Below are 23,871 nucleotides of genomic sequence, written 5' to 3' on the forward strand. Positions count from 1 at the left end.
GAAAACCAGACATTGATATTAAAAGATGAACTGACTGATAATTCATTATCAATAGTATTCAAAAAGATAATTTATTCTATATAATGCAGAAAGAAGTCATGTTTTATTGATTTTGTTGCAGTCATGTCTCCACCTCTTCTGTAGAAGAAAAGGAGAAAATATAATTATACCAGGAAGGTCAAAAAAAAACTTTGTGCAAAAAAATCGTGGAACTGTATACAAATTATCATGACCGGGAACAGTATCAAATAACTCAAAGTTTAAATGAATTTTAAGCTGAGTCAAATGACAAACTTGAAAGCTTGAACACGTGTCATCAGGAGAAAAGGAGACAGAGATCAAGACAACAGCTCTCTGGTACTCTAATGCTGATGCTTCTATAAACCCGCAAAAAGTCTTTACACAATAACGTCTATTTTCCAAAAACAAACTTAGCAATTCACCTTAAAACAATTTTACTGAAAAACAACTATAAAACAATGAAGAACAGGCGAGTACTTTCTCCTGTAGGCTTTATCACATTTGTTCAGACTATCAACATTTTTCAAGGGGCAAGGGGACCAAAGTAGCAATATTTGAGAAAAGAAATGAAAAATGAGAAAACACAAAACAAATTGCCGGGTATTCCAAGTAATTTTGACCGGCATCGTGAAATCAACATCAGTGACATTTTGTTTCCCAGAAATGGGTTGTTAGATATAATCTGAAACAGGTAAGTCAAGGTCTTAAAATGTCACAGTTTCCAAGTGGCAATGCAAGTCAAGGTCTTAGAATGCCACAGTGTTCAAGTGACAATGCAAGTCCAGGTCTTAGAATGTCACAGTGTCCAAGTGACAATGCAAGTCCAGGTCTTAGAATGCCACAGTGTCCAAGTGACAATGCAAGTCCAGGTCTTAGAATGTCACAGTGTCCAAGTGACAATGCAAGTCAAGGTCTTAAAATGTCACAGTTTCCAAGTGGCAATGCAAGTCAAGGTCTTAGAATGCCACAGTGTTCAAGTGACAATGCAAGTCCAGGTCTTAGAATGCCACAGTGTTCAAGTGACAATGCAAGTCCAGGTCTTAGAATGTCACAGTGTCCAAGTGACAATGCAAGTCCAGGTCTTAGAATGCCACAGTGTTCAAGTGACAATGCAAGTCCAGGTCTTAGAATGCCACAGTGTCCAAGTGACAATGCAAGTCCAGGTCTTAGAATGTCACAGTGTCCAAGTGGCAATGCAAGTCAAGGTCTTAGAATGCCACAGTGTTCAAGTGACAATGCAAGTCCAGGTCTTAGAATGCCACAGTGTTCAAGTGACAATGCAAGTCAAGGTCTTAAAATGTCACAGTTTCCAAGTGGCAATGCAAGTCAAGGTCTTAGAATGCCACAGTGTCCAAGTGACAATGCAAGTCCAGGTCTTAGAATGCCACAGTGTTCAAGTGACAATGCAAGTCCAGGTCTTAGAATGCCACAGTGTTCAAGTGACAATGCAAGTCCAGGTCTTAGAATGTCACAGTGTCCAAGTGACAATGCAAGTCCAGGTCTTAGAATGCCACAGTGTTCAAGTGACAATGCAAGTCCAGGTCTTAGAATGCCACAGTGTCCAAGTGACAATGCAAGTCCAGGTCTTAGAATGTCACAGTGTCCAAGTGGCAATGCAAGTCAAGGTCTTAGAATGCCACAGTGTTCAAGTGACAATGCAAGTCCAGGTCTTAGAATGCCACAGTGTTCAAGTGACAATGCAAGTCCAGGTCTTAGAATGTCACAGTGTCCAAGTGACAATGCAAGTCCAGGTCTTAGAATGCCACAGTGTCCAAGTGACAATGCAAGTCCAGGTCTTAGAATGTCACAGTGTCCAAGTGACAATGCAAGTCAAGGTCTTAAAATGTCACAGTTTCCAAGTGGCAATGCAAGTCAAGGTCTTAGAATGCCACAGTGTTCAAGTGACAATGCAAGTCCAGGTCTTAGAATGCCACAGTGTTCAAGTGACAATGCAAGTCCAGGTCTTAGAATGTCACAGTGTCCAAGTGACAATGCAAGTCCAGGTCTTAGAATGCCACAGTGTTCAAGTGACAATGCAAGTCCAGGTCTTAGAATGCCACAGTGTCCAAGTGACAATGCAAGTCCAGGTCTTAGAATGTCACAGTGTCCAAGTGGCAATGCAAGTCAAGGTCTTAGAATGCCACAGTGTTCAAGTGACAATGCAAGTCCAGGTCTTAGAATGCCACAGTGTTCAAGTGACAATGCAAGTCAAGGTCTTAAAATGTCACAGTTTCCAAGTGGCAATGCAAGTCAAGGTCTTAGAATGCCACAGTGTCCAAGTGACAATGCAAGTCCAGGTCTTAGAATGCCACAGTGTCCAAGTGACAATGCAAGTCCAGGTCTTAGAATGCCACAGTGTCCAAGTGGCAAATAGAGATAAACAACTATAAGAGAAGACCAAGAAGGCAGTTGTACCAGCACATCATTGCAAGAAGAAGGACTTGACTTACGTAAAGGTTCTTTTGGCTTTTTACCCTTGAAATGATTGCATATGGCCGTGGGAACGTTGAGGAGCTAAAAAAGGACAATAATTCAGACTAATAATACAACGAGCAAGTGTGGACAGCTCCACATAACATATCAATAACACGATTAAAGCTAAGTGAACAAATCTAACTTTATAATGTTTTCAATTTAAAAGGGGATAGAGCCAGGAATACAAGATAAATGGAAATTCCAAAGCCGCACGAGAAACAGGAGTGGCATGAAAGGGACAGAAAGACACTTGAATTGTTTGATGAATTAGCCATATAAGTGATTAAAGCCTCCTTAACTAAGCCGTATTACATTAAATGCTTCAGAATAAAAACATGGTTAGGTAGGATATTGATAAAGTTTCGTGCTGCTAAATATACCGTTTTATATTCTTTAGATGGTGGTAAAATTGATTGCCTAATGTTGTGAAAAAAGCTCAAAAATTTTTGCAAGACTTTTAAACGCTTTCACTGATACTCAATTATGCATTGGACATCCCTAATTTGTCTGCTCTCATCTATTTATCATCTAATTGAAAACTGATCTTTCTAATCAGAGTCAAAACTACTAAATTCAAGCTAAAAAGCCTATTTTGCTATACGCTTTTTAAAAAGTCGGTTTGAGAAACAAAATAATTGACTGAAATCGTTGTATGTGTATCATTATGGCAAAAAGAAATGTCATATACTAAGCACCTGGAGTACCTACCTAGAAATGGCTGTGATTGAATATTATGAACAGCATTGGGCACATAATTATATGTCTGCTGTTGTCCTATATGTAGCGGCGGGGTGGCAGACGGATGAATCTGGTGTTGCGAAGGAGTTGGAGGTCTTTGCATACCATGGGAGAGAGGAGTACCTTGCGGCGTCGATGACAAAGGTGAAGTAATGGACGGGTACTGCTGGGAAGGCTGTTGTACCAAGAAGTGCACTGGCGCTTGGGGTGATGGGGTTGACGGATTTGATGGGTGGTTCATTGAAACTGCCTGTGCATGCATTTGGGGCTGCTGCTGATGTTGCGGCTGCTGCATTATTAGATTTCCCCCAGGAACTGAAATTAGAAGAGACAAATGAAGATGACATGACATGGCAGGATGCAGATGTTCTCTCTGCTGTGCAAAGCAATTGAAATATATTTTAAAAGGAAGCAAAACCCCTCCCTGTTCCTTGATAGCCACATGTCGGAAAGGACAGAGGGCAAAATATCTTACCAGGTACGAAGAACAAATATGGGAAAACTCTCGCGGTACGAAATTGGAGCGAAATAATGGAATAGTGATAAGATTACTTAAAAATATAAAGATTTGAACTAGGCCATGTTTAATCAACAAGTGTTCATTACACGGCCTTTTTTATTTTTTCAGTATTACTTTGCATGCTTACTGCTGATATAAAAAACACAAGAGTCTAAACTTAAGACATTGTATTGCTAGGAATAGAACTGGATCACTATGACAATGATGATGCTCTAAGCAGAGTATGGAGAAAGCAGCACATTTAAAAAAACGCACCCAAGTAAACAGGTGTGTTCTCTTGAAACACTGGAGGCATGATCTGTGGATGGCCAACCTGATTCTAGAATAAAATTTTATTGCAAGTTATTGCGAATTGGGTTTCAGAACAAAAAATAAAAAGAGATTTTATGAAAAATCTAAGCAAGAATAATTAACTGGACAGCAGCCATCCACTAGGTTGGAGAACCAAGGTAATTACTGACAAGATTCGTGTTCAGCCCAACCTTGGCCAAAATAACACGAGGAAGCTGGTCAAAGGCAGAGACACGATTAAAAATATTAGTAGATTTAGTAACTGTAGGTGAACAATAATACCATATTAGCATGTATTAGAATGACAACATTGACTGCAAGAGCTATTTCAATCAAATCTTTGAGCAATTCATATTGCAAGAAATTTTAGGCTGCATGAAAAACAACGTTTCAACTGAAACCACGAATTACCTGCTGCTGTGGAACGTGATACCTCAACATCGTTTGCTGCTGTGAAAAGACGGTAAATATTCGGTGAGGAATCCAAAATTTAAAAATAAACGATAATTAATTATTTCTATAACCAAACTCGATGCTTTAATACGTCGGGCGTAGATGTTTAATTCTGAATAGACTTGCATGGTTTTGGGCTAAAAGGTTCAAGGCTTTATACAAACACAAATATTAATGATCAAGAAGTAGCTACAGAAATTACTGATAACAACTCACCTGGGAATGCACGTGGATCATCGCACCTAGAATGCAAAAAATGGGACAATTTGCAAAGTTGTTTTGTAGAAAAGGTAGTTTTGGGCGAGAAAGATACATTTACAATCTGAGGTGCATGTTGCTGATATGAAATGTGGAGAAGAATTATTTGAAAAATAAAAGTGCTTGCGTGAGCTTAGCTTACGAAGAAGATACTACCCGGGGTACCAGAGCCGGTTAAATCCAGGGATAAAGTGCTATAGACAGCTGCGGTGGCAAAGAATGAGTGAATGCGGAGGAGGGGAAGGAAAGTGGCTCTGGACTGAGCTGGCAATATTCCATTTCTGGGATCATGTAATCAGGAAAGTTCTTCGATCGCCTTTTCTCTACGCAATAGGTGCAACTCCACCACAAACATCTTCAAGGCAGATGTTGTCTTATAAAAGAAACAATGGCTATCCTCGACAGGAAATCCTTCCGAGAACGCAACAAGGTGCATTTCAAGTCAACAACACCGAACCAAACGCCAAAAGTTCGACATGCAAGTCACGAAAGTTCGCCAACTATTGATTATTCTATGATAAGGCAAAGAATTGTTTTGCTTTTACACAGAAAACAACTATGTGTATGCAGCTGTGCCGACAAGGAATCTCCATCGGGCCTACATGGATGCATATTGAGCCAGAAACTCCACATTCATAGTCCTGTTCCTTGGGCAAGAGTCTGCTAGTCTAGAGGCAGCAGACGAGAAATATTTATTACCAAAACAGCAAGAATTGTCGGAGTTTAGGGGGAGGTTTCTCTTTTCCTGTATACTACGGCACATATGAACCCCGTGCTACCCAAATAATGGGCTTGTCCTGGTAATCAGCTAATGAAATTATCATACTCTTTTCTTGAATCAGCAAACAATGCCTAACAGACCCCTTGAAAATTGGCTTCCAAAATTTCCGTGTTTCCTTTGAATTGATTCTAAACAGGCCCTTCTTTGCACGCAACACCACTGGCTCATTGCTAGGCGGCCACTGCCCATTAAAACGGCGGTTTTCAAAGGTGTCGGTCTTAGCTCGCTAAATCAAAACGAGGTTGGTCATCTTCGAACCAGAGTCTCTATTCCTTGCACAAACAAATTTTCTGTGACCAATTTCTAACTATATTTCCGAGAAAACAATGGAGACTGGTACCCAGGTTAAGAAGATACATGCCATCGTAACCTTGATAAAATTAGCAACTGACAGTGACAAACTTAGGTCCTAAAATCTTAAAGTCGTAATGCGTCTTTTTTTTGACTAACCGAATTCAAGGAGAATGAGTTTAAGATCTCCTAGATTGGGGATATGTCCTTAATGCTTTTGGAAACTGTAATAACCGTTTGAATTTCATTATAATTTAAAACTACACATTTATTGAGAGCCTGAATAGCAAGCAGCTTGAGGACCAACCTGGTTGAGACGTCTGCGGGTTGAAATAAATAAACTGTGGGTACTGCTGTTGTTGTTGTTGCTGTTGCTGGACTCCTTGCTGCTGCTGCACATAGCCTCCTTGGTAGACGGGTGCAGAAGAGGCTATAGATGTCTCTACCACTGGTTGCACTGGATAGCCAGCTGAAACAGGAAGTAAAAATTACAATTGCAGAGGTGTTTAAATTTCAGCATGTGAACTGAACTGGTGCTTCTCCGTTTGAAGAGGAAAGTCAAAAGACTAGCCTTATAAAAATACCGTCAGATGCAACAGTGGCGTGCTGGGGATGACATCGCAGAGGGGGGCAAAGGGTCAAAATGGCTCCACACATATCTTCCAATTTTCCTTCAAAGTATTGGAAATGTGCAGTAAAGTACAAGAGTTCGGAAGCACGCTGATCCATATCTATCTATCTGTGGCGTATTGTAAGACCTTCAAATGAGGGGAGAGCGGGTAGTCAATTACTGATAGGACGTGTTAGAGAATTTTCAAATAGTACATGTAATTCTTTGTAAAACTTGACAGTTTTTTTGAGCATCGTTGTAGCGGCTGTATCATAAAACTTCACAACAATGATAATTAGGAACTTCGCTATTGAGGGAGGTTGGGGGTAGAGAGGGGGCGGAAAGATCGTTCAGGAGTTTAGTGAAGGCGGTCGCCATCGTTGGCAGCAAAAAATTGCAAAGAAAAGGTTTTAGGGAGGGTCGTAAAATGCATCGAAATATTTACAACATCGCTATAGACTCATGAAAAATCCTGGACAATACCTACAAGCCTGTTTTGGTTTACTACGAGTTGGCCGGATTGAAAACCATCCTCCGCAATACATTGTGTGGATTCACAGCATCTTTTTACATATTGATAAGAATTTCAGGGTTGGTTGTCTGTTAGCAGTTAGCAACCTTATTCTGAACAAGCCTAGATACTAACAGGCATTAACACTGGGCACAATGGCGGTTGGACCTGCTATTAATAAATTTATCAAAGTTCATTTCAAAAACTTCATACAACATCTCTTTCTGTAGTGGTCACATCTTTTTTCGCGGCAACACTGGTATCAGATCGCAGGCAAACAATTGTGAGACAATGATAATGGCGTAGATAATTGATCTCTAAGATCTCCATTGAAATGGCCATGAAGTGCCTGGCTCGAAAATGAGCTGCGCTCTAGATGCCATTCCCTTTGACAAAATTTTGACAAAGAGAAGGCTAAGCTATAACCAACGATTAAGTCTAAATCAGGCAGGGCGACCTTGCCCAAAAGTTACAGTGAAGCATAGAGTTTTCGCGGATCTGTGGTGATGGACAGAAGAACGTATACTTTTGCTGGCACTTTTTGGAAAATGAGATCTTTCGAAGGTAAGAGAAAACAAATTGATTGTCTCAATGAGAAAACAATTTGATGACTTTTAGTTGCTGAAAATTACTTCTTTCAAAGTAAGAACCCTCTAAGAGCAGACAACTATGGGGAACATTTTTTTTGCTTTTCTAAACGGCAGCAAAGCAAGATTCCTGAGCATTAGAAATTATGAGACGATTTCTATTGTGTGAATTCAGGCTGGAGCCTGGATTTATTGTTTCAGCAAGTTCAGCCATGTTTAAAAAATATAGTGGTAACAAATTTTGGTAAGAAATTGTTACAGTTGTTCAAGTCTCCACGCAAAATGGGCGTTTGGCCGATTGGTGGGGACAATTCAAGCATTCTCTTACTTAAAGGGGCTGTGTCACGGTTTTGTAAACAAACCAAATACACGGGACATTGTGCGTTTCTTCCATATTGGTTTTCCTATTGAACGCAGGTTGTTACACCCAAACAACTTTCGCAAACTGGCGTGTTGCCACGCGGGATGTCCCTTGAGACACAGCCCCTTTAAAGCTAAAAAATGGTAAAAACCAGTTTTGCTGAAAATGTCAGGAGTGGTCTATTAATGTCTGTATAATTCAAGAAGGGCGAAACGTCTTTTAACGAGAAAAGAAGAAAAACTATGTGGAACAACGCTAAAAGATGACTCACTATAAGCAGGGTTGGCTCTGTACCGTGAATTCGGTCCTTGTTGATAGATGACGGGTATGCGGTTGCCGGAAATGTTGCTCAGAGCCCCTGACGGCATGCTGGTGGCGGTCACTTGGTATGTGTTTGCGGAGGCAGGTGCAGCACCTTGGGCAAAAGGCTGGGAGGCAGCAGACGATGCAGTGGCTCCCCGCGGAACGAAATCTGAGGCATTTGGATTCAGACGCGACTCAACATTCTTTGGTTCATCACCTACAAGCTTGGTCTCCTCTGCAACCTTGGCTGAAAGGCTCTCCATTTGAGCTGCGCTAAAATCTTTTAAAAAACGACCTTGAGTTAATACTTGTGACAGTGCGAATGTAAGTGTCTATGGAATAGATGTAATGGAATAGAATCTGCAGGGTTTCAGGATAAAGCGTAAAAGGACCGAAAAAGGAGATTAAAGGCAGGTTAATAGAAATGCAGTAGAACAGTCTTGATAAAGTCCAGTTCTTTTTGTATTGTTGAAAGATATACATGTTATCTCAAAGCTCTTGGAAGACGCATAGACAACAGTTGCAAGAGCAAATGCCATTCTTCTGCAAAATGGTTTTGACTGTCAATATTGATTACAATAAGAAACAATACGGATGGTAAACAAACTTTCTCATAAATGTAAGCAGTGTTGTATTCAGTGTATCATTGAATAATGCCAACCTGTCGCCTTTTTCTCAACAGAACCCTCAACGTTCTCTGTTACATTTTCCTTTCCTTCAGCTTTTTCCTCTTCAATTTGCAGATTTTCCATCTTAGGAGCCTGTTCTGCATCAACTATTGCAGTCTCTGGTTTTGTTGAGAAGTCTGGACTCACGGGTATTACCATCTTTTCCTGGTCCGTTTCTCTATGCTCACGTGCCTCGCTTGCCTGGGCTTCGCTTGGTTTTTTAGGCCGCTTCTGGGGAACCCCCGCAATCTTTGAATAAAAAAGTATTCAAATGAGAATCGCCGTAAGGTGACAGATTTTTAAAGCATTGAAACTGACGAAAAAATGTTTTGTGAATTCTGTAGTTCGAATCTAAACAAAAGGGGCAATTGATCGAGTAAGGTCAAATGCGAAAAACTTAAAACGGTAAAAGATCTGACGAAAAAATCATGAGTTCAGAAAGATGATTCTCGTTAGCTAAAAACTGAATGCCAGGAAAAGAAGTACCAACCTTAACTTCCCTGAACGATTTCAAATTACTCAATAAAGGACGCGGCGTGTTGTCTGTAAATAATTAAAAATCCATAAACAATCACCTCAATTCTAATTAAAATATACACTCGTGAAGCAGACACCATTTAAACTGATAACATTTCTGTATCTCATTGGAAAATGAACGATTGCTTGAGTGAAAAAGCCTTATAAGCTACAAGACTTACTAACAGTTTGGAATAATTATTACCATAATAATCATTTAACTTTCAATTAACGTATTGTGAATTATCAGCTAATCAGTTAAAAGTATTATATTATAACTAACAATAAATATAATTTAGTATAAGATATATTTTACCATGTGTAGCTGCATACACCTTTCCAAACTTCTGTAGCGGATGCTCTCTTTCATGCTTCTTGCTTTTTGGGATTTCTGATGACAACTTCATCTAAGACACAAAATGAACTAAATTAATTTTGCCGTCTTAATAAAAAATCCTACAGGTCTTTCAAGCTCACTTTGTTTGCCTAGATGTAGCTTGCTCGCTACTAGATATCATGGCCTAGATATGAAGAGGATATAAAGGCTTTTAGAAAATCAAAGAAACCATCCTAAATGCAAAGAAGAGCGAGTATATAGGCAGTTAGTGGAAACTCAATGGGCCTCGTTCAGACTTGCGCCCACTCTTTATAACACAAGTGTGAAACAGGTAAAAACAGTCTTCGTGTGGCTATGAATTGGAAACCAAAAGAGAACTTACAACTTAAGAAATATTTTGAAAAAGCCTATTTTTACAAAAAAAAATAAGAAATATCTTCCAGCAAAATTAGCTCGAACATTTTGAAACATTTCCTCGTTATTTTAATGCTGTATGGGGGAACCTAAAAAGAACAAAAATATTACTGTTTTCTTTGAATACGTTGTCTTAAACGTGTCCTAAAAAAGACAAACAAATTGAATACCAACACCAATTCTTGAGAAACATGAAATAATCGCGGTGACATGCAAACGCTAGGTCAAATTTCAAAATTTTTGGCAGTTGAAGAGTGGGATGAGAAGCCAACGTTTGCAGGAAAAACTTTGTTGCACTTCTAAGGAGTGCCCGCTGATCAAGGGAAGCTTAGCCACGACTCCGTGATTGAGAGGCAGAATTGTAAATAGAATCAAATGCCTGGACCACACTGTCTATTCCTAATCTGCTTGCAGACTTACGAACAGACTTGTACGAACAGACTTGAGATGCAAATAATTAGCAATACAGTACAATGAATTTATAATGAAATGGAAATCAATAGCACAGTACAAAAGAAGCATATATGCAGGTTACGGGCAAAAATGCACTCACGGCTTCCTTCGTCAAAGGTCTTGAATCTACGAGCGACTGAGAAGACACTTTTTCAATGCCTGCAGCATGTGCACTCGAAACAGTTTCCTTATCTTTAGGTTCTCCATCCACTTCTGTTACAATCTTTTGTTCGGCTTTCGGGGATGAAGGAAGATTTTGACTTCCTTGGGTCGCAACAGGCTGCTTTGGTGCCATTTGTTGCCGAGGGTTGCCTGCTTGCTGCTGAAGCATTCGAGGAGGAAAGTTCGGCTGATGATGACCATCTGTTGGTCTCTGTTGTTGCATATACTGCGAATTGTGATGTTCGCTCTGAGAGGACTGGCTATGCTGCTGACTAGCTGCCTGCTGGTACGACATGTGCTGCTGTGGTTGTGGCTGCTGCGAGGGAGCCACAAAGCGCCCGTGGTTTGACGGATCTTGAGCAGGTGAGGCTTTAAAAAGTTGTGAATAAAGTTTATGGGACCCTGTGCCTTCATCTAAAAGTGGAAGTCAACAATTATCAGATACAATTACAAAAAGTGCAAAAATTGTTGGCTTGACATGTTTTTGATCGGTAATAGTTGGTACAAAAACTTATCACATCAAACGTTTCTATTAGAGAATGCGCGCGCAGACTACGGAAACTGAAACATAGAAAGGGAATATGAATACTGATGATGTGATTTTATGCCAGAAAGCGAGAGCCCGAAAAGGCTAACAACATGAAAAACCTGTTATTACTACTAGTATTAGTTCAGACAATAGTGCTTTAAAGTAATTATACATGTAAAGCTTTGATCTTCATTGTCTAGCAAAACGTCGTTAACAGTAACTGATTTTTATTTGTCAGACGCCTTGTTATAAAGGCAGTGGCGAAGTTCCTGCTTGTCCTGCTGAGCAGGACCACTGATTTCCAAAGGTAATATTTTCTGTTCCATAAATGTTATAACTAATGAAAAAGGGCGTGACCTTGTCTATACAGCAGTACCAATTATTTTTGGCTGGCTTCGCTACTGTATAAAGACCTTCTTGAAGCTGCTTGTTGTCTTCTTCTTCTAGGTGTTAGCTTTAAAAATCTCTAAACCCTCCCTTGGATTACAAAAACCTTGCTTTAGCGACTATTTTCCACCTCTCCATTATCAAGAACATAGGGGTCCAATGTCTATGTATTAAGAAGATGTCTGGTACGTAATATGAGCTCAGTAAAGAGCGGCAGCAAGAAGGATTGGGCTTTGCTATGAAGATGTTTATGAAGAAAAATATCAGAATACAGGGTCTCGACGAGAAGTTACTTTCGTTAACATTGTCATTGACAGTTGACTATGATCTTTCGGCCTAATTTGTTTTGATTTACCGTAAAAGCTCTATTAAGACTCGAAGAGGCTTATTTTTTCAGTCCTAGAGGGGGGCTTATTTGAAAGGGGAGCTTATTTGAAAGGGGGACTTATTTGAAAGGGGGGCTTATTTGAAAGGGGGGCTTATTAATTATTCTAAATAAAACATATATATAATAAAAATGCCACAATGATTTAATCACGAACGTGTTAAAACCTTTGTGGTCCGACCGTGGTGTCTCCAAAATTAGCCTTCTACGCAAAAGCGCAAGGGTCAGACATGAAAACTTTACCCTGGTTATCGCCAACAGGGTAATTAGAATCAATCTCTGCATTTCTAGCATACCTATACATCGCGAGAGAATCATCTAACGCGCCATTTTCCCCATTTTTCAGTTTTTGTGTAGTCCTTGAAACTGGTTGGAAAGTGTCTTCTTACATAACTTGTACCTGAAGAAACTCTTAGCACAGCAGCGTCTTCACAATTAACTTGCCCACTTTGTGTTTTTTTAGTTTAAGGATTTACGGTATATGCAAGCGATGCTTCACTAAAGGCCATCAAAAATTTCCAAATTCCTTTAAAGATTGTAAGTTAATGTGCATTGTTTTATTGACAATTGACACAACTAGCGATATAAATCAAACGAATTCTTACCTGTCTCATGCCTTCTCGTACCTCCGCTGCTGTTTCTGCGCAATTTTCCATCCGCCTGACTATCTGACGGTTCACTTGCATCATCCTTGAAGCCCTGAAAACCAGATCCTCGTGACCTTCCTCGACTGCGACCTTGCATGTTCGAGCCTCTTCCGGGAAGCGGTCCTGAGTTCGGCAAGGAACGTCTCACAGAGCTAAATTTATCCTCCTCAGAGGCCCCACTATCTAGCTTGTCATGGTGAACATGCGTATCATCGCCTGCTATTTCCCGTGCAATTTGTTCAGCCTCAAGGCTTCGCATCTTATAAACCTCTTGATCGTGTGTCTCGATTTCATCCCTATTGAACACAAACGTAACTAGTAGCCTACTGTTGGAACGTTCGACAAATGGAAATAGTTCAGAAAGTTTATCGAGAAACGGAATTGGCATACCCAATAAATTAAAAATTATTCTCGTATGAACCATTTTGAAATCTGGTATTCTTAGAAACATGAAAAATTTCTTGATATCAATATGGGAACTGACACTTCATAAACGTAAGGGTTATAGAAAATAAAAAATATATGTATACTTGTGATACGAAGATCACGACCGAGTTTAGTCAAACCACAACAAACAGCGGTTATAGATTGTAAAGAAAATAATATCCAACGATTTACTCACATGTATAGCCCAAGAGAAGCTTCACTAAATGATGATTTATAATTGAACTAAAACCAAAGCAACAAATCATTAACTTTGCTCTTAAGTAAGATGCATAGAAAGATCTTAAGGGGCTGCGGTATTAGAAAAATGGAAAAATCGTAGTCTACTCTAATATTGTGCAATCTTTAAAGGAGAAAAACGTCTTGACTCAAAAAGTCGTTGCACTTTTCAGTGTTAGTTGAACAACAAAGAAATTCTGCTCGATACAAACAAAGTAGAGTGCAAAACTCCAGAAAAGCATCTCCCTCAGCACTTCTCAGGACAACCTCTTCATTAAAATTTAGAAAGTGGCCTTGATTTATGTGCTAAAAACTTATAAAAAAATTTACCTTTTCTTCGTTGGCTCTCTTCAGATCAGAGTAAGAATCACCACCATTGCTCTGAAAAATATCAATTTAGTCAGCATTGAGCCCAACGCATAAAAATATTCAAAAATAACATCATATATTGAGAACATCACTGACCTGGCACTTTTCAGCAACGATACTCTTGCCTATTATCTGAAAACAGAGCTACTAGACCCAAAGTTCAGCATATTGTTTAATGCAATATCAGGAACTTTGTCTGGGGTAACATTTGGTTTTTCGACCTGCTGAAATTTGCAAATGCAACTAGAGTTGATTGAAAAGCTTACATAGGCCTAGCTTATCGAGATATCATTAAAAAAACCAGTCATAGTACTACTACTACTACTACTACTAAAGAGCTGGACATACAGGTCTCACCAAATTAACAGCTCTTTCTAGTTCTCCAAGCGCCAAAGAGTCGTCTTTCCAGTCTTGCCATGGCTAAAACAGGTGAAAAAGCAGGGACATGACACTTACTTAATACGAAAAAGAATTATTTCCTAAAAACAGCACCACCGCAATACATCTCAATATTCTCCTTCCCCGGAGAATGATTAACCTTCCAAAATAAATATCATATCAGGAATAAATAAAAAGCGGTTAAAACAAACTTTATCAAGAAGTTCATCTTTTGCAACAAACATCAATTTGCATTAATCTTGGCCACTTTTTGTCAATTGGTTGAAGCAGAGGCTTTCATTTCGTGACGAAACTGGAGTCACTGAAACATTGTAGACAAAAAGGTACATACCTCTAGCTCCCTCTCTGTAGAAGAGGGTCCATTAACACCCGATATCATACCATCCGTGAGAAAAGTGTCTAAAAAATTATTCACTACATGTTACTGCACAACTCCCCTATACCAAATAATTCAATTTCAACTGTCACATAATAAACAGATAAATAACACACTATTGGAATGTTGCTTGAGATACCTAAAACGAACTTGAAAGAGTTTCAAGTCAAGTACCTTACTACTCCTAAACCAGAAAATAATGAAAACTCAAATAGCAAAGCAAAGAATACCCTAATAGAAGCAAAAACCAAATAAATCAATTAAACCAATGAAATTTGAAAACAAGCGGTTAAATTACAAAGAGGTAACACATGATCCGTTCATTCCATCAATAGCAAGACAGAAATAAGTCACCTTGAATCAAAGAGCATGGTTCCTAACTATTCCATTTCTAAGCAGTTATTTCAGGACAGATCCAGATTTTCATACACTTTTATTATAAGACAAAATTCAGAACAAAATAAAATAGCTACAAAATAAACAAACAAAATAAATATTGAATAAGATCAATATATAAATAGCTCATAAGCAGGTACAGAAAAAACAAACCTTTTCTTGCATAATCCCAATCCACATTCTTGCATTTTATGCAAAGAACATTTCTAAGTTCAAAACTAACATCTGATAGATCTCCTTTGGTTGGATTAATATTATATTCCTAAAATCGAACGCAAATAAACATATACAACCTTTTTCATAAAGCAAAACATATATCTAATGTGAAGCAAAGAAAGTCGCTGAAACCACATATAACTAAAATGTTGGGAAAACCCGGGGTAGTGACTTATGGTAGGACAAACAAAATCTATAGTAGTAACAAAATGCAACATCGTAAATCCTCGAGTTAGCCCCCTGGAGGCTTATCCTTTTTTTATATTTTGGATGGGGGCTTATTCAAGGGGGGGGCTTATTCGAGGGGGGAGGGCTTATACGAGGGGGGGGGCTTATAAAATTATTGTAGACATTGAGAAGACATTATTAAAAGATCTCGTTCATATCAGTAGGAATTTCTTTATGAGCATTTAATTAATTACTACCAAAAGTATGAATTTGTTGCGGTAATTCAATAAAACGCCATAGGCAACCTCAGATGGCAAAATCATCAAATGGATGGGTCCAACTCGAGAATTGGAGGGGGCTTATTGACAATGTGTAGTTCTAGGGTGGAGGCTTATTCGAGGGGGAAGCTTTTTCAGTGTGGGGGGGGGGGAGGAAATTCATACTTAAGTGTTTGATTCATTGTAAACTTTTTTTTGTAAACCAGAAATAAAAAGATGCATATGAGAAAATTTGCCAAAAAGTGTAAGAATGAGAAAAAAGATGAGACTATGACACATTGTTACATTAAAAAATTGATCAAAAATAAAGATGATAACATTAACGGAAACTGAACCTTTACCTTACTCTGGTTGGCATTTGCCAAAAGATGTGCATTTCTCAAACAAAACGTAAACTAGAATGGAAGTTTTAGATAGAAATTACACCAATTAAAATGAAGAATGTTTACAAAAGGAATACAAAAAGAGGCCAATGTTTCACTCTAGAGTTAACTTGCTTTTTGAATAAATACAAAAGCAAGAGTACAAGAAACCATATTAGACGATTATATGAAAGATAAAGGATGAAGAAAGGTTGACAAGATACATATACATGCATACTAATACATAAAATGCCAAACACAATATACATGATTCCTCTCACATCAACCAAATAAAAAATTATCATAAAGATCAAATATTTAAATGGCTTCTGACAATTCACACTACAACAACAAATTATTCTTTAAGGTACTCAAAGGACATTTTGATTTCATGTTTAACAATCATATCAATGACATGTTGATTACCATAGATAGTTATAAGCACCAGATCATCCCCTGGAAGCTGTTTATTGTTACATGGGGAATATTTGCAAAGAAAAAACTGGGGCATGTATTTTGCTGCTAGAGTTTTCAAACTTGTGAGGGTTTGATGTTTCAATCCACATCAATAAAACACTTGCATTAACTGCATTTACCCTGTCTTTTTCAGCATCTTTTTCCATTAGAGATTCTCACATCATTAAGCAATGGAAAGAATCTCATAAAAAGAATTACAGAAAGGTGAAGAAAGAAGAGAAAGAAAAAGAAATAGGGTGAATAAGTTTGGAATTTGCCATTTAAAAGTGACTAAGGGTGGTTGGTTCAAAGGGCCTTGCAGCTACAAAATAACAGTTTAGCATTTACCATATAAGGGAGAAAATAGCATTATTCTTGTGAATATTGGTTTATTTACAATTTTACATTTTTATACAAATTGTGGTGTTCCTTATTTCCAATTCTATGTTGTCTTGAGAATTCACTGAATCCATCTGACAATAATCAATTTAGTAGCAGCTTGATATCCATTTCAGTCTACAGGTGGTTGGGATCTAGCCTTCCGTACTCAACAAAGACTCAAATATATATACTTTTAGTTGGTTTAAGTAGATAAATTTGCCATCCCAGGAATCACAAAAACACTGCAGCTCTAATAACAATGTTAAGAAGGGTCAACAGTAACCTACTTTTGGTGAAACTGACTCCAAAATCCCATCATAAATCTGCCCATCCACAGTTTGAACATGCACAGAACAGCCCTGCAAATGTAACAGCATAAAAACGTGATATTTTGGGTCAATTAAATAGTAAGAAACAAAAGAACTGGAAAAAGCCACTGGATAACTGTAAATATTTTGAAATCCTAACCTATTATTTTCAAGGTATCCCAAGCTACTATCACATTGGTTTCCAAAAGCTATCATCACATTGGTTTGACTAACAATCCTTCCAAGGTTTGGAAGAATTCTCATTGCTCAAAAAAAATAATATCTTGAACTGAACTCGATTTCCAAATTTCATTAGCAAAACCATTACTTTCTCACACAATTCGTTACGGGTAAAAATAGTCATGAAAAATAAAGCACATATAGCAATTGTATAACAACCAAGAACTTACCACCAAATGCAATATTGAATCTCCAACATAACTATTGCTATAATCATGTGAAGATGAATCTTGTGGCTAAAAGATAATAAAATTCCGATTAATTAAACTTCTAGGTGGCCTAATCTTAACAAAGTATGCCCAGACTTTTAAATAAAAGCAAAACAAAAAAAATGTTTTGTGCAATAAGAGGCACTTCACATTATATATGAAAATCCGAAAAATATGTTTTGTGAGGTAATCCTTTAAGAACCCTTCAAACAATGCTGCCATCGCAAGCATGAATTTGCTAAAACTTTACCATGATCTAAGGAATAAAAGTTTGGAAAATAATTTAAAGACATTATGAAATCTATTTTGATTTACCTAACCCCTAACCAACAAAGCTAAAAGATGAGAGACCCCAATTATGCTATATATCAAACATCCAACAAAATAAATGACAGCAACGCAACCTAAAAAAACACATCCAGACTGAGTTTATTGCAATGGTATTGTTTCTGGCCTTTAAATGAGGGTCATCATCAACCTTGTAAATTATCAAGCATTGAATTCATTGAAAAAGGCATCTGTAAATGCAGGCATGCTTAAAAATCTTTAGCCAGCAAAATAAGTTATAACAGCTATTTAACGCTTACCTTTGCAAAATCTCTGCTTTGTGTCTTAATATAGTTCTGTGTTTGTCCTTGCCTATTTCCTTTGTAGCTGTTTGGCCTAAAGGAATAGCATCTTTTTAAACCTAGCTTACCTTAGATAGAGCATAACTATGGTTTAAAATAATATATTGTTTATTTTATTTGCTTAGAAGCTGTTAAAACTAAAAAAATTCCAAAACACAATAAACAACGATGTTTTATTTGAACTTGAAAGCTGAGGTATCTAAATTGAGAGATCTAGAAAAATTATTGTGGCTCTATTTTATGTGACTCAAGCCAATTCAGCACTCTCTTAACCTAACTTTTATTACACAATTTAATACAAACTTGCAACACAATAAGCACTTTTATATCATATTAAAATGATTTATTTAAACTTGCTGTTTTCTCTGTAGAAATGTTTGGCACATGAAGAGAAACGCTAAATAGCAAAATGATAACTAACAGATAATGACTTTAGGCAAAATTGCTACTTTGAAAAGTTAAATTTAAGCTATCTATAAAATGTATAAGATATTTGAAGGTAAAATACAAACAACAACCTAAAATCAGTGGGAATCCCCTTTTTGCTAAGAAATTTTAAAAAGTGTGAGGTATGATTCAAACAAAATACATCACATGCTTACACATCTTTGACTTTTCATGACTTTAACTTTAATTGAAATAGGTAGAACAAAGCAAAACAACAACGAGAATCCAATATGTTGAGAAATGAAATTGAAAACAAATTAAACATAAAACTAATATTTCACCTTGCACACAGTTATGGGAGGCAGCAGTTAAAGACAGGTGATCATTATGTGTGCCTTGATGCCCTCCTAATTTGCTCAATGTTAACAACTTTTTTAGTTTCAGGCTTTTGTTGGAAAGGTGTGCCGTTGCACGCTCAGGCCCTGGGGCATGCCTACTGCATTTGAGGAGTGCAAAATATCACATGCCTTATTTTATTCTGAGAGTGAAATTATCTATCAATGATTGGTTTTGTTGGTTTTTGAGACAGGTTTAAATGTAAATCTTTCCTTGGTACTATTACTTCATGCCACTTCAAAAAGGCCTAACACCTCATCAGGATTGCGGATTAAATATGACTTTGAAATAATCATAAGAATAACCTACAGTGGGATCCCGATAATATGAAACCTGGCTATAACTAATTTTCCATTATAACAAAAATAGGTCTGGCCCTTTGGATTCTGCTGAACCCCATACAAATTCCTTCGGTATATTACAAACTCTTGTTATTACGAACCAAATTGCATGTCCCTTCATCATGATTTTCCTCTATATGACGAACTTTTCTATAAATTTTCATCGTTATTTTGGTCTACTTTTTCCCCGCTTTATATTTATCATTATTTCTTGGGGAATAATTATTTTTCATCAGCAAAACAGACATTGGCAAACACGAGCTTTTTATGATGCAAAAAATGGAATGGAAATTTGTGCAAAAGTTTACATTTGATAACAAGGCTTTATGGCATTACAGTGAACAAATCACAAAACACAGAAGACTATATAACATACATTTTTGTCTCCGAATTTTATAAGGAACATTAAGTGTTGTGAATAAGATTTTCATTTTTGATAACTAATTTAGAGAAAATAGCAGATTTCCCAATTATGCGATAAAAAATTAGCAGATTTGTGAATTTTGCTACCTCCATATAGCCCCCTCTTCAAACTTCACTTTGTGTAAATCTAGACTTTGGTGACATTTAAATTAATGAAAAATGACCTATCATTATCTTTTTTGCATTATCTTTATGGAGTATCGACATCTGGCCAGTGAGGTACATAAAATAGCTGTCATGCTTGATAACCAAGGGCCCTCAGGACACGGATTTACACGCAAAAACCGTCATTACAACCAGATGAACGCCAAGGCATTAATGACTCTGCTAAGGATTTATTATTGAAACTGATAAAAACTGTTTGTGATATGGCTAAATTTTTCTGTACTTGTAGTGTCGTTTTTTGCTGATAAATTAAATAAGTTCAGTTTAGACTTCTGTAGAAACTTTCTCAAGTCTTCAGAAATAACATGTTTTTTGTTAAAATGTTAGTAGTAATGCTAAGGATTCAGCAAAATAAATTTCATCAAAATTATTGGTGTCAGCATTTTCGTTTTGGCAATTTCTGCGTAGATCTATCTTGATAACCAAAAATTTTTTGCACAAAAATGTCACACCACCACATGCCTGGATGTTTCAAATAAAATCAGTCTTTTGAGTCTCTTTATACATTTCATTCAAGAGTAAGCCCTGAAGATCCTCTCCATACCAGGAGAAAGTCAATCAATAAAATCGAATTCGCGAAGGTCTATAACCAAACTCTTTGCTTATTTCACATCTTGCTAAAGCTGTCATGAAAACATTCAAACCTTTTGCAAATTTACTTTTTTTACCCATTTATCTTTATTTGGGCTGTTAAAATCTTCACATTGCCATATGTGGTTTAAATTTGTTAATGACCAATACAAATAAAATAATGATCGTCATGATATAATCTAGCTATATAAACAAGGTCTGTGTGACATATTTCAAATTTATGATAAAAATGTCTACACACTTTGCTAGCAAAGAAAAGGGATCAATGGTGGATAGAGAAAATGGATGGAGAGGTGATGGTGTGAATGGTTATGGATGGAATGGTGAATGATGGATATGGTCACAGTTGCCTGATGATCAAAATGAGTGTGAAACTCAGAGTAGCAACTTAGAACTATCCAATTCTATACACTAAAAATGTGTAAAGCTCTACTTATGCAGCATCAAACACTTAACAACAGACAGGTAACGGCAATCATCAAACTGCTTAAGATACAACTTCCAGCATTAAAGGGCACATTATGCAATATGATATTTTTGCTCTAAATGAGAATACTTTTCTGTTATTGTCTTTGTTTGATTCCATAATAGTATTGCAACAACTTCAGATACATCTAAATCACCTTCAAGTTCATATTCATCCAATGTATCACAGAAACTGGATAAAAAAAGTCATATTTGTTTACTACATGGTGTAGTCATGGATAATGCTGGATGCTGGGTAATAAGGACAAAACTACTTAGGAAGTTTTTTTTGAATCTGTCATGAACATTTTAAAAAATCTTTTTAAAAGCATGTTTGGGTACCTTTTATGTTTACTTTTTTTCTCTTTTTGAGCCCTTTTGCTGTGTGAACTAATGAATAAATGTGTTTTGAATGCATGTCAGTGAAAATTTTGATAAAACCTTTACTGACGGAATAAATTAGCCTTATTCCCAGCAAGAGAAGGCAGGTTTCAAGTTTAATATTGATTTTTGCAAGATAACAATGAATAATACAAGTTCGGATAGGATCCCGGCTTTTTTGTCAGAGCTCATAATTTCCAAACCTTTGATTATGCATGTTTTCAACTAATAAAGAAATTTATCAGGAAATCATTACCATTTCCCACCTTAGAATTAAACTCTTGCATTATCCCTGGCCTTATATCATATTCTTAATTAGATCACCAAAACTGTTTTATGTTTAATCTGCCTGTCCGCCATTACCCATGGATGCTCGATATCACCCACATGTAGAGATTAGCGTTGAATTCAGAAAAACAACAAACTATGGAACTGTAATGTAAGAATAAATTCATCAAAAATTTTCTTATAGATATGGTTTTCTAAGAAAAAAAATTTTATTGAAAAGAAATAGTGGCATTGACAGATTGGCAAAATGCTTGAATGTGTCCGACATTACCCATGACTACCCTAGCCTTCCTCTGTTAATTGTTCTTAATGCAGATTTTGTTTTTTTCTTTGAGTCTTTGGTGCAGTCATTTTGCCAACATATGCAGGCCTGGCCACAAGACTTTTAACAGGGGAGCAGTAAACAGCTCTTCTAGAAATATCCAGTGTAAGCTATTTGAAGATAAATAAGAACCGAAAAAGGAAAACCAGATGGTATGGAGATCAATTTGTTTTTTAGGGCAATTTAGGAGAGCAATCTGTAGCTCCCCTCCAGCATTTGAGGAGAGTCTGGAGGGGAGCAAGAGCTATGGCTCTCCTCAAATGGCCAGGCCTGATATGTTTTCATAACCTGCTTAAAAAGGATTTTACAAGAGAAGAAAGTTTACTCTTGCAAGCACATATAACAATAACATACTAGTTGATAAAAAATAACTTTATGAATCACTGCCAGCCAGGTTTTAATAATTTCTAGTGCTATCTGACTTTCACAAATGTGCATATTTTCCTGTGTTCACCCACAGTTCCTATTTGAAAACTAAAATGACTCGAAAGCTTGAAAGAGAAAGACAAGACATGTATTCCGCAAAAAATGTTGGTTCAAAGCGCAGATATTATAAATAAACCAAAGTATCTGAATTTGCGATGATGCGTCCAGTAATGGCCCGTTTCTATTTCAAATTATCGCGATGATAAGCTTTAGACATGTCGAGATGTTTTTAACCCCTCAAAAGTAAAAGTCCTGAATATATCAACTACAAATTGTCATGTTAAATTACTTTTCAGTTGTAATTTAACTGTTTCTTGATTTATAAAATTTCGACATGAAAGCCGAATAGCAGGGGTGTCATTGATGTGCCTGTCTGGAAGGAATTTGACAAACGATCAATTGGCCTATCTGTGAAGGAAAATTAGTTCTTAGCGTTGGAAAACGACAAACAGCTTTGAAATATTTCTTAAACACAGTACAAAAACCAATTGTATCACGAAAAAAACCTGTCTATGATTTTCGAGCTTGATGACAAAAATTCCGAAACAAAATGGTTGCAACAGGGCTAAATTCCGCAGGTACATGCTGACAAGAAGAACCTAATTTTCTGTTTGCCCAGACAATGCCATTTCCATCATTATATCCGTCACAGAGTAATATCAGAAGGACCTAAACAGAACATATTCATTCTAAAAAAGCGATCAGAAAACTCGAAAGTGACTTGGGAAATGGGGACTGGATGTGCTGTTCATTAGCACGGTCCAGTCCTCAAGAAAGTTGTGGGATCGACGATGTCGTAATTTTACTGTAAACCGGTTTAAAAGTTTATTTTTCGCTCAGCAGACCCATACTAGGAATGACTACATGCAGAAAAATAATACATCCAGTGTATTCCAAACCACTTACCAAACTCATACTATTTGTAAGAGAAAATTAAATCATATGATAATCAAAGCAGTTACCGGTTGGCAGTCGCTCGGTCGGGTTTGCCTTTTTTAGATTTTGAATTCATGCTGGACGATCTCTGGTGTGGATTGGGCTCTGATTGATGATGCCATGTACAGAAATACAATTTTTGTCACTTCATTGTCTGTGCTTTCCCATTAAAAGAAGCAAATACAAACACGATAAATTGATTAGTGTCCTCCACTGCCGTATCGATCAACTTAGGCCCGCCTTTCAAAAGAAGTCCATTGAGCTACAAGTCTAATCATATCTACGTTTCCCGCAGCCCGCAGTAAGACGCGGGCAATCATCCCTGAACGTGACAGGAATTCCTTGCGGGGTATTTCTCTCAGTGTTGTCTATTAAGAACTCCCCCCCCCCCCCAACACAACCACCAAACCTCAGAAACCTATTCTAAATTTAGGACATATGTATTTACCTACATAGGTTTGTTATTTACCAAATTTCAAGAGGACAGCAATTTTTGAATGGTAACCACATTCTGAGAGGGACTCCGTGATATTTAGACTAGGGTCTTTTCGGACCGCCACTCGTTTACATAAAAATGAAGAATTTTGGTGTGTTTTTACACA

At 37.3% G+C, this 23,871-nt stretch overlaps 1 protein-coding gene across 3 annotated transcripts; it reads right to left on the bottom strand.

Annotated features, from left to right (window-relative positions):
- Positions 1-23,533, bottom strand: LOC135683745 (uncharacterized). 3 transcript variants are annotated; one of them, XM_065199095.2, is made up of 23 exons: positions 23,296-23,533; positions 18,107-18,182; positions 17,481-17,546; positions 17,050-17,121; positions 15,905-15,958; positions 15,055-15,163; positions 14,461-14,528; positions 14,088-14,150; positions 13,692-13,742; positions 13,321-13,367; positions 12,657-12,994; positions 10,689-11,164; positions 9,701-9,791; positions 9,359-9,411; positions 8,862-9,117; positions 8,169-8,480; positions 6,136-6,297; positions 4,715-4,740; positions 4,457-4,495; positions 4,010-4,073; positions 3,205-3,549; positions 2,472-2,535; positions 1-138 (listed from the first exon to the last, which is right to left on the bottom strand). In XM_065199095.2, the coding sequence occupies exons 1-22, from the start codon at positions 23,343-23,345 to the stop codon at positions 2,492-2,494; spliced, it is 2,862 nt and encodes a 953-aa protein (XP_065055167.2). In that variant the 5' UTR covers positions 23,346-23,533; the 3' UTR covers positions 1-138; positions 2,472-2,491. The 3 variants fall into 3 exon arrangements, with proteins under 3 accessions (XP_065055167.2, XP_065055166.2, XP_065055165.2); XM_065199094.2 differs by having other exon boundaries at positions 4,457-4,492; positions 14,079-14,150; XM_065199093.2 differs by having other exon boundaries at positions 14,079-14,150.
- Positions 23,534-23,871: the final 338 nt, after the last annotated feature.

This window comes from Rhopilema esculentum, chromosome 7 (assembly GCF_057945365.1).
Source record: "Rhopilema esculentum isolate cy_ngs chromosome 7, ASM5794536v1, whole genome shotgun sequence".
In the NCBI taxonomy this organism is placed as follows: Eukaryota; Metazoa; Cnidaria; class Scyphozoa; order Rhizostomeae; family Rhizostomatidae; genus Rhopilema; species Rhopilema esculentum.

Bases quoted from the DNA above. Each gene is read 5' to 3' on its own strand.
- LOC135683745 (XM_065199093.2), bottom strand. From the start codon at position 23,345: ATGAATTCAAAATCTAAAAAAGGCAAACCCGACCGAGCGACTGCCAAC. The intron at 15,959-17,049 runs GTAGGTTACTGT...CTTCCATTCTAG, and splicing joins TGGAGTCAGTTTCACCAAAA to TTTACGTTTTGTTTGAGAAA. The intron at 13,743-14,078 runs GTATGTCCAGCT...GATATTTTTCAG, and splicing joins CTGTTAATTTGGTGAGACCT to AGCAATGGTGGTGATTCTTA.